This window comes from Neltuma alba, unplaced genomic scaffold, assembly GCF_004799145.2.
Source record: "Neltuma alba isolate B1F8T4 unplaced genomic scaffold, ASM479914v2 tig00010610_pilon, whole genome shotgun sequence".
Classification (NCBI taxonomy): Eukaryota; Viridiplantae; Streptophyta; class Magnoliopsida; order Fabales; family Fabaceae; genus Neltuma; species Neltuma alba.
The window spans coordinates 67,719-86,989 of NW_021635468.1; the positions used below are offsets into that span (position 1 = coordinate 67,719).

General features: G+C 32.3%; 1 protein-coding gene and 1 pseudogene across 1 annotated transcript; both read left to right on the top strand.

Annotated features, from left to right (window-relative positions):
* Nucleotides 1–112: 112 nt before the first annotated feature.
* Nucleotides 113–2,379, top strand: LOC114757555 (mitochondrial inner membrane protease ATP23-like; annotated as a pseudogene).
* An 8,098-nt stretch (nucleotides 2,380–10,477) lies between these two features.
* On the top strand, nucleotides 10,478–16,852 carry LOC114757557 (tubby-like F-box protein 5). Its single transcript, XM_028946628.1, has 5 exons — nucleotides 10,478–10,714; nucleotides 11,849–11,936; nucleotides 12,045–12,174; nucleotides 16,285–16,427; nucleotides 16,692–16,852. Exons 1-5 carry the CDS (start codon nucleotides 10,478–10,480, stop codon nucleotides 16,850–16,852), a joined length of 759 nt encoding a protein of 252 aa, XP_028802461.1.
* The last annotated feature ends 2,419 nt before the right edge of the window (nucleotides 16,853–19,271 follow it).

The following is a 19,271-nucleotide window of genomic DNA, read 5'->3' on the forward strand; positions in this document are numbered from 1 at the left end:
GAAGTAGGGCTTCCGATGAGCACTGGTGATTGATAGAGACGAAGAAGCAATAGAACCAAGAGGAAGATAAAAATTATTACTGCCTCCAGTTGAACCAGAAGGTGATAACAACATGGAGCCAAACCTCCGTGATATCAAGGATGCCACTGCTGTAAAATCAGTGAGTTTTGAAAGTTGGAAAAACTATTGCAAAATAAAGGTTAATTACCAAAAAAAAAAAAGAGACCATGAAATGCGCTTAAAATATTGAAAATTCAAATCAATGCCCCCAATTGATAAAACGAAAGATAAATCGAATGGCACTCATTTGGGATTTCAAAATTTGGTGAATTGACTTTATTACCCTTCACTTAAGATCCTATCTAATAACGATTCTTTGACATAATAAATGTCAGCTCCAATCCTTAATAAAAGAGCTAAATAACTAATTTAGAGATATTAAGAAAAGTAAGAATCTCACGCAAAGAATTTTAAAAATACTAAATCACCAATCAGATTTGGTATACTTAGTAAGTTTTGACAGTACCGGATTGCCAGATAACAACACATTTTTGTAAAAAAATTTTATTTGGGGTTTAGTAATTTTAAAGTTCTTTTTATTGGGTTCTCTCATATAGAGAAATCTGTTAAGTTGACTATTTGTCATAAATGTATGTTGGTCTTCCAAAACTACTCTTTTCAATCACGTTCATTTGATTATTAGAATTATCTCATAATTTTTGTAAAATTTCTTTATTTGAGATTTAGTAATTTTAAGGTTCTTTTTATGGGATTCTCCCATAAAGAAATTAGTTAAGTTGACTATTTGTCACAAGTATGTGTAAGTCTTCCAAGACTACCCTCTTCAATCATGTTCGCTTGATTATTGGAATTATTCCTTGGTATAAATCCTTGCAATCAATAGGGATATTTTGGTTAAAAAAAAAAGAAGAAAACAAAGTAAATTAAGAACTTACATTTAAGATCAAATCTAATTACCACCTAGCTCTTATATTAAATATCGAAAGTAGTAACAAGTTGTGAATACTTCTGCAGGTTTTAAGTAGAGATGGTAGCGCAGGTTTGGGTCAACTGAAGGCATCTATTTAAATTTTTCAAATTCTAAAACATCAAGTGAGTGTTTCAGATCTCGTTTGTTAATTTATCCATCTGGGATACTGATTAATTTGGGTTTTTAATATTTTATGAGTATTTATATATTTCCAAATTAAAAAACGTGTAACTATTAATTTTTTTAATCTATCTTATACTAATAAATGTTCCCCCCTTTTTGTCGGATCAAAATCATACTTCAGAATTTGACTTCCTCATTAAATTTAAGTAGTGTAACACAAGAAGAGATCAAAAGTTGAAATTTTGCGGCTTCCCTTCTGGTTGATCCGTATATGCATCTACCATGCTCTCCTAGTCTAAGACGTGTGGGCGATTTTGGCAAAATTAGGAAGAAATTAGAGAATGGGTAATCAAAATAAACGCCACGGTGTATTGAATTACTTGAATTTATTTATGGATATATGTCCTTTAATTTTTAACTTCCCCGCGAAAAGAAAATGGAGAAAGGACAAAAGATTCTAAAGCACTCTGCAGTCTGCACACGGTGGAATTGCTCCAAACCGGGAATGTTGGGATTGGACCATTATATTTGGTCATCATCTTCCCAAAGAAATAATGTACTCTTACTTTTGCGGCTCAGGAACTTTACTTAGGTGTAGTCTACTACAATTTCGGGATCTACTCTGATCTCGCAATTTTCGGCTAATTTTGTAGAGACTGATGAGCTCATGTCCAAATTGAATCACAGTGAATGGAAGACATCAAGACAACAAAAGGGCACCGTCGGCCGGCGGCTTCAAGACTGCGAAGCAATGTGGATCAATGATTCAAACAGGCCTCCAAACTCCAATGGCAAGGTTTTTGAGGGAGGCCATGAACAAGTCTCAGGTTGTCCTGTGGGGAACAATTTCTTCAAAGCTGTAAATTGTAGCAAGAACGTGGCCGGGCAGTACATCCCTGGTTATGGGGTAATAGTGTGCATCAATAAGCTTCACGATCAAGATGGGGTCAACCAGGTGATAGCTCACAAGTTGATTCATGCCTTGGAAGAATGTCGTGCTGCTAATTTGGATTGGCCTAATAGTGCTCACCATGCTTGTAGTGAGCTTCGAGCCAATCATCTCTATGGGGATTGTCATTTCAAGCGAGAATTGCTCCGAGGTTACTGGAATCTACGGGGACAAGGAGCACAATGCATGAAAGGTAGAGTTCTATCATCATTGTCTGGAAATCCTCATTGCTCCAATGCAGCAGTTGCCAAGAATGCCATGGAATCTGTTTGGGATGTGTTACAAAGATACACACCCCTTCGACAGAGCTCCATGAGTGGGATTTGGGGGTGTCAGCTACTTCTTATCTGTCAGTTTTTGATTTCCCCACTTCTCAAATGTTTTCTTTTTATCATCAGATTTTCCATGACTCGGATTTCCGCCCCTTAGTTTTTTCCCCCACTTCCCACAATATCAAAATATCACTCATTTTACATAGATGATAAAAGAGAAACAAGTAATAAAAAAAAATTGAGAAGTAAAAAACAAAATTAAAACAAGTAAAAAAAAATTGAGAAGTAAAAAACAAAATTAAGAGGCCGTAGGTGGCAGCTCACACCCCAAATCCCCATAACTCACCTTACAACCTTACACCTTAGTTAAAGTATTTAAATGGGAAAATTACACTCAGGTCCCACAGAGTATAATTAATATCAAAAAGGTCCCTCGAAATCGCAAAATAATTCTGAAGTCCCCAAGGACCTGTGTGTAATTAATTCTAATTGTGAAATTACGTAGTTACCCCTGTTAATTTGAACCTATTTACAACCTCAACAGTGACTGTTAACAACCCGAGAAGAGGTGGTTAACAACCTCAACAACGCCCCTGGTATTTCACAGAGTGAGTTGTCATGAGCACTGCCGAGGTTGTCAATTACGTCTTCTCGGGTTGTTAACAGCCACTGTTGAGATTGTAAACGAATTGCTGCAATAAAATTAGAACCTATTTACAACATCAACAGTGGCTGTTAACAACCCGAGAAGAGGTGGTTAACAACCTCAATAATGCCCCTGGCATTCCACAGAGTGAGTTGTCATGAGCACTGCCGAGGTTGTCAATCACGTCTTTTCGGGTTGTTAACAGCCATTGTTGAGATTGTAAACGAATTGTTACAATAAAATTGACAGGGGTAAGTAGGTAATTTCACAATTAGAATTAATTACACACAGGTCCCTAGGGACTTCAGAATCATTTTGTGATTTCATGGGACCTTTTTTATATTAATTGTGCTCTGTGGGACCTGAGTGTAATTTTCCCTATTTAAATCTGTGAAAAGTTATACCTGATGTGACTGTTTTAACTGTTTGAGATAATTCTTATCTTAGGTAAATGCAAGATTTTTATTCAGCATATTGTGAAGTAAAATGTCTAATATTTCACAAAATCAATCGATTTGCCCCCCGGGGTCCAATTCAAAGGAAATCGCTTCAATGGATGTTGTAAGTTTGGGTTTTACAATACAAAAATGGTGAACGTTGTTTACATGCAGAGCTGTTCCATCTTTTTCGCTTTCTAAAGGCACTTGGCCAAAAGTGGGGAAAGTAAACTGCTTTGAAAGTTAGGGGACTATTTTTCTTTTCCTTGTAGCTACTTTATTTTGCTCTTTCAAATTTCTATTTCTGCTATTAATTGCTACATTCATCAATAGCAGAAAAGCCTTTTAGTGTACCTGTGGTGCAGATTTCCTTCAATAGAACTATTATAATTTTTTTTTATTCACTGCTAATCTAACGTTGTGAAGACTGCATATATATGAAACGTGTTTTATGATAGGAAACTTGTAGTTAATTAAGCTTGTGGAACCAGAATTTAATTGAGTGTGACCTTTGAATTGATCTATAAAATCTGAACATATCCAAGTTTTCGTTTCTGACATAGTTTGTACATGTGATCGGGATGACATTATATTGGAGTTGTAATTAGATATTTCATCTATGGCAACCAAATTAAAAGAAAGTAAAGGAGGTTAGGATGTTATTTGTATTACCAGTTTTCTTTGTTTTGTTTAGTCTAACAAGTGTATATAAGGCCAAGGAAAAAAAAAAATTAGAGGAGATAAAGGGCAAACAGGGACTGGTCTTGTTTATTTCCTCTGGTCCTATATATAAGTTTTACTTTAAAAAAAAGGATATGATCCGAAATATAAGCTTTATTTTTAAATTTGTATAAGCATTTATTATTTTTTTTCTATTTTGCCCCTTAGTTGACTGTATTTAGTACTCTCTTTCCCATTAACATTACCTTAATATATTCTCTGTCATCATTTTTTTATTTATTATCTCTCTCATTTAGTCTGTTAATAAATAAGGAAAAATTGGGAGAAAACTACATTTATGATCTATTTATTATTTTTCACTAATTTTAACTGCTAGTTCATTAAACATGATTCACTTATCTGAAGCTTATATAGAGGACCGGAGAGAGTATATGTTAATGCCATGAATTTTTGAACAGTTAACAAAGGAAACATATCCGAAAGAGATAACCACTTATTTTCCTACACTTCAATACTTGTCACAACGGCCAAGTTCAACACCTCACCACTATAGAGTTAAAGTCCTTTACTTAACCACAATAGTCATTTAAGTTCCTAATAAAAAAAAAACTGATTATTTTCCTACACCTAAGATTTCCTAAACTCACGTTCAATCTCGTCAAATCACTTCAAAAACATTTGAAGAGTTTGTTTTGATATGAAGTATAGCAACTCCATGTTTATGCGCACACATAGTTTATTGTTTTCAAAACAATTAGAGCACTGAAAATAGAACTGAGTGTTCAACCGATCCAAATAGTAGCTCAATGATCAACCATCTAATCATGACTAGGCAGGCATCAACTTGATCATGCATGATTGAAATAATAAAATTTAATTAAAATATACATAAAATATTTTTATATAATTTAAATTAAAGTTGAGATGTAAATCTACTTATAAAATATTTACCGATGTGCATATAACACCATAAACAATTTTCTTAAATGTACAGGCACACATAAAAGTTCTAAAATGATGCAAAAATTGCATGGCCGTTTAAGTCAACAAATGTTGACCATTTAGTAAACATTTAATCAATAAAATGACACAAAAATGTCATCATCATTAAATCAAGGGAAAACTAATTTGGAGGTCCTTGCAATTGTAATCAGTTTTGAATCAAGTCCCTGAGTTTTTTTTTTTTATTGGATCCTTTAAATTTCCTCCGTTATATGCATTACTCCCTAAACCTAAAACTATCAAGTTAAAATTAACATTGTTGAAAGTTCCGTCTAAATCATCATCATCTTTGACTTCCTTCCACCATAACCCCCAAGCTTTCTCTCTAGTTCCCCACCATTATACACCTCATCGTTCCATCTCCAACATTTATGCCATTAGAGCCTGACTTTTTTGACTACAGAGCTGCTGTTATTACTTGAACCATTGTACCCATCACAACCAGGATGCCTTCACATATGGGCTTGGCCATGTCGGATTCCACGACTTGGTGCAGCAACTCTGCTTCGATGACGGAGGTAACCATGATCGATAATGATGACTTGGGTGTGAATTAGGTATATTTTCTGGGATGTTTGATTAAAAGGCCTTGTGCCTGATTTCTAAATAGCATCCAACAGATTTAACGGTGGGGGAAGGAGATGATATTGAGGAATGAGAAAAGGAGAGAGAGAGCTTGGGGGTTATAGACTTATGGTGAAAGGAGGATGAAGAAGAAGAAGATTTAGACTTTTAATGAAACTTTTAATGGGGTTAGTTTTAATTAACAGTTTTAGGTTTTAGGGAGTAATGGATCTAACAGTGAAAATTTAAAGGATCCAATAAAAAAGAAAAAAAAGTTTAGGAACTTGATTCAAAATTGGGTATAACTATAAGGATCTCCAAATTAGTTTTCCCTTAAATCAACAAATAATCATTGTTTATCAAATAGTCTCCACACGCGTCCTTTTTTTTGTTTTTGGATTTCTTCAAGATCAATGATGTTGCCTCAAAGCTAACAAGCTAAGGATTAGGAACACTGTTCAATCATGCTGTGTGGATCTGCAAATGGAAAATCAATCTGTACAAGACGATGATGATGAAGACCATAATATGGTATACATGCACCCTACTCAGAACTGAAAATATATATATTTATATAGGTGCTGGGGACAGCTTTAATTTGAATCAAAGGTTTAAACATAAGTGAGGTGTAGAATATATAAAAGTGTTTTAATCATTAGGATCTGGTTTAGTCATTTCATTTCAAGTGATTTTCTATTATAATAAACAACAAAAGTGTTTAAAATTAACTGATTCAGAACACATGCGTGTGTATATGTTTAATTCCCCCCGGACAATCCCATCATCACAACCTCCATATATATTTTCTTCAATTTCATCAATTTTATATTTCAAATTCCTAATCTAAATCTCAAACGTTTGGCGGTTATGAAAGCATGGGTGAAATTTTCCTCAGCCTCTTCCTTCTCTGTCTCCCTCTCCTCATTTGTATCTCTATTGTTTAATAATCGGTTTTCTAGGCATTACGAGAGAGTATATTTGAACATCAAATGAGATGTACTTGTGCAATTGGAAAAACAGAAAAATACCCTTTGATTAAATTTTTATTAAAATTCCCAGAAAGGTAATAGAACAAATTATGCGATCCATCGGGAAGGAATATGGAAAACCATTACAACATTTTTTTAAAAAAAATAATACTCAAAGTATTGAAATTGTACTTAAATATTATGCTTTTGCCACTCCGCAAATTAAATATTAAGCGTGGGTGAAATTTTCCTTCCTTCTCTGTCTCCTTCTCCTCATTTGTATCTCTTTTTTGGATATAACCTAAAGGCAATCCTTTGGGCTTTAGACTAATTCCTGTGAAGTCATAAGTGTTAAGGTTAAAACCCTTCTAATAAATGCGTTTTTTGAAATTTGAACTTGTGTTCTCCTCCTTATAAGAGTGAGTCCGCTTACCATCTCATTTGTATCTCCATTGTTTAATCATTGTTTTCTGAGGCATAACAAGAGACTATATTTGAACATCAAATGAGATGTACTTGTGCAATTGGAAAAATAGAAAGATACCCTTTGATTTAAATTTTTATTAAAATTCCCAGAAAGGTAATAGAACAAATTATGCGATCCATCGAGGAGGAATATGGAAAACCATGACAATATTTTTTTAAAAAAATAATACTCAGTATTGAAATTATACTTAAATATTATGCTTTTACCACTCTGCAAATTAAATATTAAGCATGACTGACATTTTCCTTCCTTCTCTGTCTCCTTCTCCTCATATGTATCTCTTTTTTGGATATAACTTAAAGGCAATCACTTTGGGCTTGAGACGAATTTCTATCAAGTCAAGAGTTTTAAAGTTAAAACCCTCTCAACAAATACGCTTTTCGGGGTTTGAACTTATGTTTTCCTTCTTATAAGAGTGAGTCTGCTTACCATCTCATTTGTATCTCCATTGTTTAATCATTGGTTTCTTAGGTATAACGAGAGACTATATTTGAACATCAAATGATGAGATGTACTTGTGCAATTGGAAAAATAGAAAAACACTCTTGATTTAAATTTTTATTAAAATTCCCAGAAAGGTAATATAACAAATTATGCGATCGATCAAGAAGGAATATGAAAAATTATGACAATATTTTTTTTAGGCGAAAACTAATACTCAAAGTATTGAAATTATACTTAAATATTAAGCCTTTACCACTCCGTAAAGATTTTGGTAGCGGGCAAACTCTTATCATTTGAATTATTCAAATGCATAAAAAATAGGAACTAAAAGCCAGAAGTGATCCTAAAGATTTGGTAACCAATTCACAGCAAATAACAAACTCCTGTAATAGCAAAATTCGCAGTTTTAATTTCATCAATGAGACAGATTTGCAAATCCAAAGATGATGAAAAGATAAGATCTGATAGTTTCATTCTTCAATGTTCTGGTATGATCGATCTCTCTCTTCACTTCATGTAATTAAGTTGGTTACTTTTGTTTTACAGGGTTCAATTTTCATTTCTCGATTGCATCAAATTCTTAATCAGAGTTTACGGGTTTTGGTTTATTTTTAGACCAATGAGTTCCTATTCCCAGCCAATGGTTACAAAACAGCAAATTACCATTTACTTCTCACATATACCTCGGTTTGAGAAGAACAACTAATTATGTGCTTGAAAATGAAATATGAACTATACATCACTTTCTCATATGTTCCTCCGGTCCCTAATTTATAGAACCTAATTAATGAATTGATCTGAGTCCTAAATGCAAGACCTATCTCTCATGTTAATGACTTCTGCCCTAAACTAACCCCTATTAATACTCTTTCAACAAGGTGGCAGGTTCTTCTTTGGTAGAATTGTTATGAATTCCTAAGTAAAGAACATAATTATTAAAAAGTCCTAATGACAACAAATCAACCTATACTGATAAGTTTGAGGGTAGCAAACTACAACTCCTCAATTGTTATTAAGACTTACTGGTAATTATTTTCTTTCTTTAGGATTTTATTGTAATTCTTCCTTCTTCTTTTGCAACAGTTATTAAAACCAATGACCATCCTAAATGAAGATATTTTAAGAAAAATATGTCATATTAATTATAATTAACAAACTTAATAAAATTTTAATCTAATCAAATTAGTTAAACAAATTCTACTTTAAGGGGACGGGAGAAGTATATATAATTGATCCCAACTCTACCCTTGAAGCTCATAGACGTGTGGTCATGTGGGGTGCTTTGACCACTTATGAGTGAGTGATGTATTTTCCTTTTTAAGTGAAATAATCCTAACCCTATTTAGATATACATACAAAATAAGTCTCCCTTATGTTTATCCAAAACGAAGCTGTCAATACTAAAAAAGAAATCATAGTTAGACAGAAGCTCGCCTAAGTTCCAAAGGTTATGAGCCTATTTGGATTGCCGTTCAGACTGGGAAACCCGTATCGGAAAGTGCACAATGTGGGTTGGGGAATTATATGAGGATAAAGACTCGTTTGGATTAACATTTTCTCCATCTGGCTTTTGGAGAAAAAATTTGGTAATGCAAAAGTCAGAAAATATCACGATGGGCATTGGTGGAAGTCCATTCACCATTTGCTCATTTACAGCGAGCCAATTCTGACAGCTTAACTTCATCATTTCATTAGTTCTCTCTTCTCATTCAGTTTGTTTTGTTCTTCGGTTTTACACTTTTACTAATATAATTTGTCCGTATGTGCTTGTGATTGAAAGCAACTTTGCAAATCTACTCATACTTTTTATATATTATTTAGTTAATTAATTTGGACAGATTAAAAAATATAAATTAATTATAGCATATGTTATATAATCTCACTAAAATACTTATATGTGTTATTAAACTATATACAGTTTATAAGTCACACAAATTAGTTTTCAATAACAATTTTATATTTCCATTTATTTTTATTTTTATTTATTCAGTACATCAGATTAAATAAATGGTTTTTAATACAGACATATTTTTTTCAAAAAAATACAGACATATTTTTCTAATTATATATTAATTCTTTTTATTTTAATTTATTATTTTTATTAAATTTATCAAGTTATATACATATGATATATATTATAAAGCGTGTCTTTTTCCATCATTTTATAGCTAAATTAAATTTTTTTATTATTTATGCAAACAAATTTCAATTTGTTAAACTAATTTTTTCATAAAAATCAATTCAAATATAAATTACATTACACGACTTTTGCAAAAAATCAGATTTCAAAAAAGTTACTTATGTCACCACTAAATCTAAACACATCCTATATTTTTATATTTTTGTTGGGACTAACTACCTAGTTCACCCCCAGTGGATTGGGAGTCAGGCCTAATACAATTGGAGCTCTGATGCAAATAAAAATTAAGTAGAGGTCCACAAAAGTAGTTTACTTCCTTTGTTTGAAAACGACCCAATAACCATTGGGGAGAGATTTATGAGATGAAAAGAATGAGGGATCAGTTTTCACGGACACACAGAGACGTATAGCCTCGAGAGTTTAGTTTTGCCCTCTTTCTCTTCTCTCAGAACCTCTCTCGCTTTCTCTCTTTCCTCTATCGCTGTTATTTGCTGTGTAAGTTACACCCCAAAATCTTTCAAATTTTCTAATTATAAAGAGATGACATTTCTCGTAACAAAAATATAGAATCACAGACTTAATTAAGAGTGGGCTTTAATCGCCATAAAAGGTTATAAATACAATATTCTACCACTTATATATATATATATATATATATCCTCGTTAGGCTTTTTCTATTTCATGTTAGTTTGGGGAAAAAAAGGACGATGTTTAAGATTTGGTTTTGGTGGTGCAGGCTTTGTATGATTGATCATGTTTGTTGAGCAATCATAATGTCATTAAGAAATTGTGTCGACGATGAAGAAGAAGAACAAGGACGATGGGGAAATCTACCGCCAGAATTGCTTTGGTACATGATAAAGAGAGTGGAAGAGACTGAAGCATCTTGGCCTGCTCGTTTTATTCTGTCTTGTGCTTCAGTTTGTAAGTCATGGAGAGCAATCACAAAGGACATTGTTAAGACTCCTGAGCTCTCTGGACACCTCACTTTTCCCATCTCATTGAAACAAGTAAGTAATTATATAATTTCTTCTATTATTCCAAATGTTTTTAATATCTTTTTTTTTAACTACAAATAGAAAAAGGATCCTAACGAAATAGGAAAGCTCTCTCTCAAAATTTTAAAAAGAGATCTTTTATTTTTTTAAAAAATGAAAAAAGAAGTCACTTTATGTCTGCTGAACACAATCATGAAATTACCAAGTGACGTCTTTTTGGTTAATATTACCTCCGATCTTTAATATAAAATTTTGTTTGACTTTTATTTTAATCTTAATTATAAGACTCCAGTCAATTTTGTCTCTCATATTTATGTATTTTTTTCCCTCAAGGTAGTCATTCTAATAATAATAATTCTAGCCAATACACTTGATTAGTGATAATATTTTAGGAAAGACAATATTTATTTATTATAAATAACTAACTTAATATATTTTCTTAATCTCTTCAAGTTAGTCAACTAGGTCTTTTATTTAAGACTAGAAATAATAATTTATTTAAAGATTTAATTGTTGACAGAATATAGCAGTCTTGTGCAATCAACGTGGATTAATTGGGTCTATCTAGTGAGGACAAAACTTCTTGTCATTATACTCCTCTAGTCTTTAATATAGAAACTAGTTAGGAAGTTGATGTAAGTCCTATATATAGGATTTATTACATATATTTATCAATTTTTTTTAAATTAACTCTATTAATATTTTCCCAATAATAATCAAATAGAAGAGGGAGGGAGAGAATTAAAAAAGTTGTTTAGGGTGTTTTTTTGGAAAAAACAAATCATATTAACTAATTTAACTGACATCTTTAATCTATTTAAATTAGTTAATCAAGTCTTATATATATTAAGGATCGGAGGAGTATCATCTACTAAACACAAAAAAAAAAAAAAATGCTTTCCCTTCATGGTTTTTCATCTATGGAATCTTTTTTCTTTAATATATCAGGTGTTTGGTACTAAGGAAAAGTACTTTTAAAAAGCACTTTTCTGTAAAAGAAGGCAAATCCCTCTACATATTTACTTCGTATACTATAAAAGCACTTTTAAACTTATAGTTTGGATTCTATCTAAACACCTCTATAGTCTAATCCTTGTCTTCTTCTTCATCATCTTTTTTTTTCCATTTATAAATGCCTATGATCAGCTAGGGCATCGGGATTCCCCAATCCAATGCTATATCAAAAGGAACAGAGAAACTTCTATTTGTTCGTTGTACTTGGGTCCAGAGCCATGTAAGTAATTTCATTCATTTTATTTTATTATTATTATATATTACTTGTGTTTGTTCATCTTATATTGAAGAGCTTTAATTAATTTGTTTGTGTTTTTCAATATAACAGCAGACAATAGGAATGATATGTTTTTGTTGGCTGCCAAAAGAGAAAAAGGGTTCACACATATTAGTTACTTTATATCTTTAGTTTCTAATGACTTTCGTCCAACCAGCGACACATATGTTGGCGAACTAAGGCAAGTTTCTCTTCCTTCAAGAAACTATGGGTTAATAATATCGTTGTTTCTTATAATTTGGTTCAATTTTAATTTTGATATCTATGGTGTCAAATCATTGGTTTTGATCCTTATTGGTTTATAAAGTCCTTTTTGAACCAGACCCTATAAATAGTAAAAAAATTTACCAAGATACTGCACTTTGAAAAATAATTACCAAAATATTATAGTTAAAATCGTTCAGCTCTGGAACGAGTTTAGAAATTCAAGAAAATTGTTCCTTCAAAACGATTTTCAGTCTGACACAATGAAATTAAAATCGTTCAAGAAGTGAATGAGTTCAATTTTCATTGTTGTGCTGCATATTGCCATCAAGTCATCCCTGGCCCTCATAACTCACATGTAGAACACAAAGAAACGGTGCAAAGCTTCCTTCAAATCAACACTCTAGGCACGTGTTATGAGGGCCACGAATGACTTGGGAAATTGGGTTGATTCAAACCCTTCTGCTTATCTCATTAGAACTTGCTCTTGTAGATTTGTATTTATGAAGGCATTATTGATGTCTAACTGCCTAATAGGCTAGCCGAAAGTCACAACCAAGGTTAATATAAACCGCAGTGTTGATGTGTTCAAAACAAGACTAAAAGTTTCATAGAAATCTATCCCAGGACTTTGTTGAAAGCCCTTAGCAACCAACCTTGCCTTAGGCTTAGAAATTGATCCATCTACACTAGTTTTAACTTTAAACACCCTTTTATAATCTACTAATTTCCTGTTTCCTTGATAAGGAACCAATTTTCATGTATTATTTTTTATAAGTACATCATATTCTGCCTACATAGCTTGCTGCCACTCTTGAGAGTTCAAGGCTTCTTTCACTCAACAAGTTTTGCATTTGTTGTAGCTATACGTACATAGGGATGTTTGGGTTTGTGAATACCCACTTTGCTCCTAGTGACCATATGATGTTGTGCTGGTACCATTGCTATCTCCCACATTTGTGGTTGTTATTAAGATCTAGAGCCCTCTTTAGATTGTATAGGACCACAAGGAGTTGATTGTAGTTCATCTATTGAAGTTGATAAACTCTGTGTGACTAATTCTGACTATGAATTTTTAGTAGAAGTGCTACTAGGACAGTTGGGTATTGGCAATGCAGGAAACTCAGAGATTTGAACAGTTGAACTAGATGTTAGAGGCATTTGAGCTGGATACTCTTTAGGCATAGAGGAAAGAGGAGATTTGAAAAGTTCACGATGAATCATTTCCTCAAGTACCTTCTATTTATTATTCATAAAACCTATTGAAAAAGGAAAATCAGTCTCATTAAAACAACATGCTGTGAAATATATATTCTCCCATTAGAATTGAGACGCTCGTAGCCTTTATGAGAATTACTATAGCCAATGAAGACACATTTGGTGGTCCTGAACTGTAATTTATGGTCATTACACAATCTAAGGCAAGGATAGCACGTAGTACCAAAAATCTTCAAGAACTCATAATCAGGAAACTTGCAAAACAATCTAAGATAGGGTGATCCTCCTCCTAAAACAGGAGTTAGAAGTTGATTAATGAGTTCAGTGGCAGTATGGAATGCCTCCTACCAATAAAATAAGGGCATTTATATGTTATGTTTTCTTTCAGCCCTCCCATTTTGAGGTGAAGTATGAGGACAGGAATGTCTAAAATGTATACTAGTATCTTGTAAAGTTTTAGCAAATGATCTATATTCTCCTCCCTAATCACTTTGGACTATTTTAATGCTACTCTCAAACTGTTTTTCAGCATATTTTTTAAACTGAACAAAAGCTTGTAGAGTTTCATCCTTAGATTTCGGTGCAAAAATCCCAAAGTATCTGTTATAGTCATCAAGAAACAGAACGTAGTACTTGTAGCCATTCATAGAAGCAATTGGTGCTGGTCCCCATAGGTTTATATGAATCATTTCTAGGGGTTTTGAGGCTCAAGAGTTAGAAACCTTAAAGGGCAAAGAATGTGATTTACCATACTTGCAAGATTCACAAAAGAAATGCTCATTCTCATTACTAGAAATTACTTGCATGTTACATTTACTAATGGGCTGATTCACAATCTTTTCACTTGGGTGATCAAGTCTACAATGCCAAAAACTTTTACTGAAACTACAATTCCTAAATGCTAAACTATCAGCTTCTTTGTTTGTAACAAAAACTAGAGTTGCACTACCATCTTTCTACTGGTTTAAAACCTTAAACATACCACCATTACTTGATTTTCCCTGAAGCATTGTTTGCCCTGTTGCCTGATACTTCACACAAACACCACTTGAGTTAAATATCATATCAACATCATTATCACATGCCACTTTATAAACACTTATGAGATTCTTCTTGCTTTAAGGAGCATATAAAACATTTTTCAGTTTAACCTTCTTGTGAGAAGTGTTTTGAATAGTGGAAGAGCCTATTCTTTCTACTCCTAATTTGTAGCCATTACCAACTATTATGTTCATCTTACCAGACAAAGCAGCAAGATCATAAGTTTGGCAAGATCTTTGGCCACATGACTAGTTGCCCCATTGTCCGAATACCAGGTATCATGATTCACAATTTTCAGGATTGCCCAATAAGCACTGTCATGGTCAGAATAAAAGCCCAAGCCTCTGTTGCCATCGTACTTCTTTGTTCCAGACTTAGAAAAGGATTTGTTATACCAATAGAAGCAGTTTTCAACAACATGACCAAACTTCTCACACAACTAACATTTGGATATGTCTTCATTGCTATTATTGTTGTATTGACCACGATTACGATTGTCCCTACCATAGCCCCTTCTACCTCTGTTTCCACAGCCTCCACACCAAGTATTCCTTGGAGTGTACCTCTCCTCAGCTCGGGTATAGTTAACCAGATTAGTATTGATGGAGAGGTGAGAAAGTTGGTTCAGTTGATCCATGCGACTCTTGTAGGTATAAAGAGAAGTTTGTACATCCAGCCAGCTAAGCTCTTCAACTTCATGAGATAGTTGAACCACAATGGGGTTATACTCAACATCAAGGCTAGCTAAGGCCTGAATAATAAGATCTAGAAGTAGTATGGGGCTCCCAAAGAGGAAAAGTTGATTAGTCAAGGCCTTGATCTTGGACAAATATTCATTCATCCTCATAGCACCTTTCCTAGTAGTGCATTGAAGCTCAAATATGAGCATTAGAAGTCTCAACTTGGTCCTTGCTCCAGATGACAGTTTAATGGTGAGCCATAAACCAGCAGATGTTGATACATTAGTCATTTAGATGAAATCTCCAAGGTCATCATGCTAAGAAGCCAACCGAATAGCAACTGGTCAATAGCTACCCATTCCTCAAAATCTAGATTCAATATGGTGTTATTGCATTCAGTGATGAACCGAATGGAACACTTCTTTATCCTATTAATGTAACCCTCAAGCTTATAATCCTTAATAATGGTTAAGACATGAAGGGCCCATACAGGGTCATTTGTTCTGTCCAGCTTGACACAACAATTCTAGGAGAGGGCCATCCTTTTCTTTTACAATTTTGCCAGCAATGATGTGGGCACCAACGAGGACCCTTTGCTGGTGTTTCCATATGGCTAAGAGCGACATGAGTCATTATTGGTTGTCATGGCTACTTACCTTAACGTTCTGATACCAAGAAAAGTCTTTTATAAGAAAGGAAATGTGTAAAATGAGGCATACTATTCACTTTATTTTCTATTCAATAAATAGGTATGATGGCAAATCCTAGAATACATGAGAGTGTGACATATGTACTATACATTTTGTACAATAGAAGAATCCACAATAATAAATGTTACAAGACTATTTACTAAGTGGGCTTTACCTTATTGGGCTTATGAAATAATCTAAGTATAAAATTAACACACCTAAAGATTTGTTGTCTCTAGAAAATAAAACTAAAAATAAGATCAAATTTTAAGAACCAAAACTACTAGTTTCAAATTTCAGATACCATCCAAAACGAGATTGAATTTCAAATACTAAAAACTGCTGTTTTCAAATTTTAAGAATCACAATCAAAATGAGATCAAATTTTAGAAATTAAAGATGGTGTTAATCATTTTTCCCTTTTAATGATGAACTTGCATTATTATTGACTTTTGATAGGTCTAATTTGTTCGAGGACAAGTTCACTATATATGACAGTCAACCTCCAGAACAATGTGAACCTGTTGAAGTAGTTAAACCCATAAACAATCAATTTATTCAGAGATTATTTTACCCTAATAAGGTACCTGAATACAATGTTGGTACCATTACATATAAGGCCAACATTGTTCACAAATGCATGATTCACACAATCGAAGGTCCGAGAGAAATGAACTGCACCCTTATGATTATGAACTCTATAGTGAAGCCTCTGAAACTTAAAAGCAAGGATCCCATGTGTAATGGTGAACATTTTCGATCCTTACACTGGCACCTCAACTTCCGACATCATGGTACATTGCCATCTGCTAATTTTCAGCTTATTGTTTCTGTTGATGATGATGAAGAAGAAGAACATGGACAAGAACAAGAGAAAGAGAAAGTAATCTTGGAATTTGCTAAGATTGGAGAAGACGTGTTTGTTATGGATTACTGTTATCCACTCTCAGCATTTCAAGCCTTTGCCATCTGCCTCAGCAGCTTTGATGCTGATGTCCCCACCTGCAGCTGTGATTGTGGCTCCTAATCTACAAACAAAATATAGATAATTTACAGAAACTATATATTTGTATCTTTCTCTTTATTTGAGAGATAGCTTGATGTTTCAGCTTCAAGTTTAAATAAATCTAAATTTGAATATGAGAGTTTTATGTTTAATCTACAGATGATTTATAGATATTGACCTTTAGAGAAGTTGATGATCAGTAGCTTTGATGCTAAACCAACTTGTGAATGAGAGTAGGAGACATATGGGTTGTTTGGTGGATGGGAATCATCTCACCCTTCATATATATACTAAAACGGTAAAGGCGCATCCAGTATCATGAAATATTTTTCAGGTCTTTATCATGCATTAAACTCCCTAAAGTATTTTTCAGATGTACCCAATACCGTGAAGTATTTTTTTACTGCAATTTTATCCTTAGCAGTTTAGGGGTGCTGAATGCACCAAAAAATAATTTAACATGATAGACGCACTTGAAAAAAATACTTTAGAATATTAAATGCATCACAAAGTACTTTAAATACTAAATGCACCTTAAAAAATGAGAGGGAAGGAAAATTTTAATGAGTTCAATTTAAAAAATCAGCTTAAAAGCTTTTAATTAATTTTTCATACTATTTTATCGTATACCTTCTCTTTATTAAAATTTTATAACACCAATCGTTTTTCAAATTTTTAAATCTAAGTCGTTAAAATTTTTCTTCTCATTCCCCACATTTTCTTCACACCAAAAATAGGGTCAAGTTAATCTTATGGTGCTACAACAATGCTTTCTTAAGTTAATCTCATAGCACTGCAGAAAATAAATCCAATTCCTAGCCAAAATATGTTAATGACTTGGTTCATTTTGTCGGAGTCATCCAATATTGAATTTATATTGAAATTTTAGATCATTGTTGTGATCATGAGTGTTTCGTTTATTATTGTAAGCAAATTATCTTATTTGTATTATTACAATTATAAACTTATATTTGTATTAAATTTCTATGAAATATTATAATGAATTGAATTTTTTATTGGGAGAATTCTAATTAAATCTGGTTGAAATATCAAAATTTAAATTAAAGTCTACACTTTAACAAATTCCTAATTAGGCCAAGAGGTCTTATTAGAGATTTTTTTAATATTGTTAAAAGATTAAAATACCCATTTAAAGCAGCAAATTAGCAATTGGTCCAATCAATTTATGACCTAAATTTTTTTTTTCTTGAGATGTTATTAGATGAACTATCAGCTTCACATGTTCTTAATCCATATGTTGTTAAAAGAGTAAAATATATAATTTTTTTTTTATAAATTCATATTAAGAAGTTCATATTACTCCACCCGTCCCATGAAATGTTAGAAAAGTTATTTAGACTTCCAATACAAACTCATATTAATTTTTAGTAAGAATTTTAGCAATAAGAATTAGCAGTAAGATTATAAGACATAACATGACGAAAACATCTATATGGTAGATATAACAAAGCACTTAAGAAAATGATAAACTTGGTGCTGAAACATACTAATACATTAAGATTCTAATTTTTCAACTATTAGGAAAAAAATTTCTTTTAAAAAATTATTAATTTAATGGTATTGAAATCAAATAATTAAAAGGTCCTATTGCCATTACCAAAAAAAAAAAGTAATTGTTTTCATAAATTTCTTATCAATATATCCGAATTGGTATAAAATATTATATTATACATTGTAAATTTTTTGCTCATAGTATTTTCAATTTTTTTATGTAAAACATTTTGTATAAATAAATACTATATAATTTCAAGTTTTCATGGTTTAATTTTTTTTCAAAATAATATTATTTTAAATTATAAAAAGGTATTTTAGTTTTTTAACAATATTTTTAAAATTCCTAATAAGGCTTATTGGTCTAATTAGGAATTTGTTAAAAACGTAGACCTTAATTTGAATTTTGATATTTTAATTGGGTTTAATCAGGATTCTCCCTTTTTTATTTTACTATAATTTTAAATTATATTTATTTAAATAATAAAATCATACGTAGTCTTTTTATAACACCTAAGCCAAAAAAACTTTATTTTTATTCAATATGCGCATAATCTCCACAACTTTAAGTCAAATGCGAATAGCCCTTTAATTAAATTTTAAGTTATAGATAGATAAGTAATGAACAAAACTAATCATAAGGCAATTATCTACATAACTACTAAAGTTTAAGGAATTCACTGTAATCTTATGTTTGATATGAGAGAATTGAAAGGGTGGGGAGGAAAGAGAGAATTTTAATAAGCTCAATTTAAAAAAATTTAAAAAGTGAGGTTATAAATTTTGGATAAAAAATGTAAGATAAAAAAGTAAAAAAAAAAATTAATTAAAAACTTTTAACCTCACTTCTTGAATTTTTTAAATTAAGCTCATTAACTAAAATTTTCCCTCTCCTCCCCTCCCTTCCCCTTATACCAAGAAAAGTGTC

Excerpts from the sequence above, each read along its gene's own strand:
- LOC114757557 (XM_028946628.1), top strand. The coding sequence starts at position 10,478 with ATGTCATTAAGAAATTGTGTCGACGATGAAGAAGAAGAACAAGGACGA. Across the intron at positions 11,937-12,044 it reads GTACTTGGGTCCAGAGCCAT|CAGACAATAGGAATGATATG; the intron begins GTAAGTAATTTC and ends TCAATATAACAG. Across the intron at positions 12,175-16,284 it reads ACATATGTTGGCGAACTAAG|GTCTAATTTGTTCGAGGACA; the intron begins GCAAGTTTCTCT and ends GACTTTTGATAG.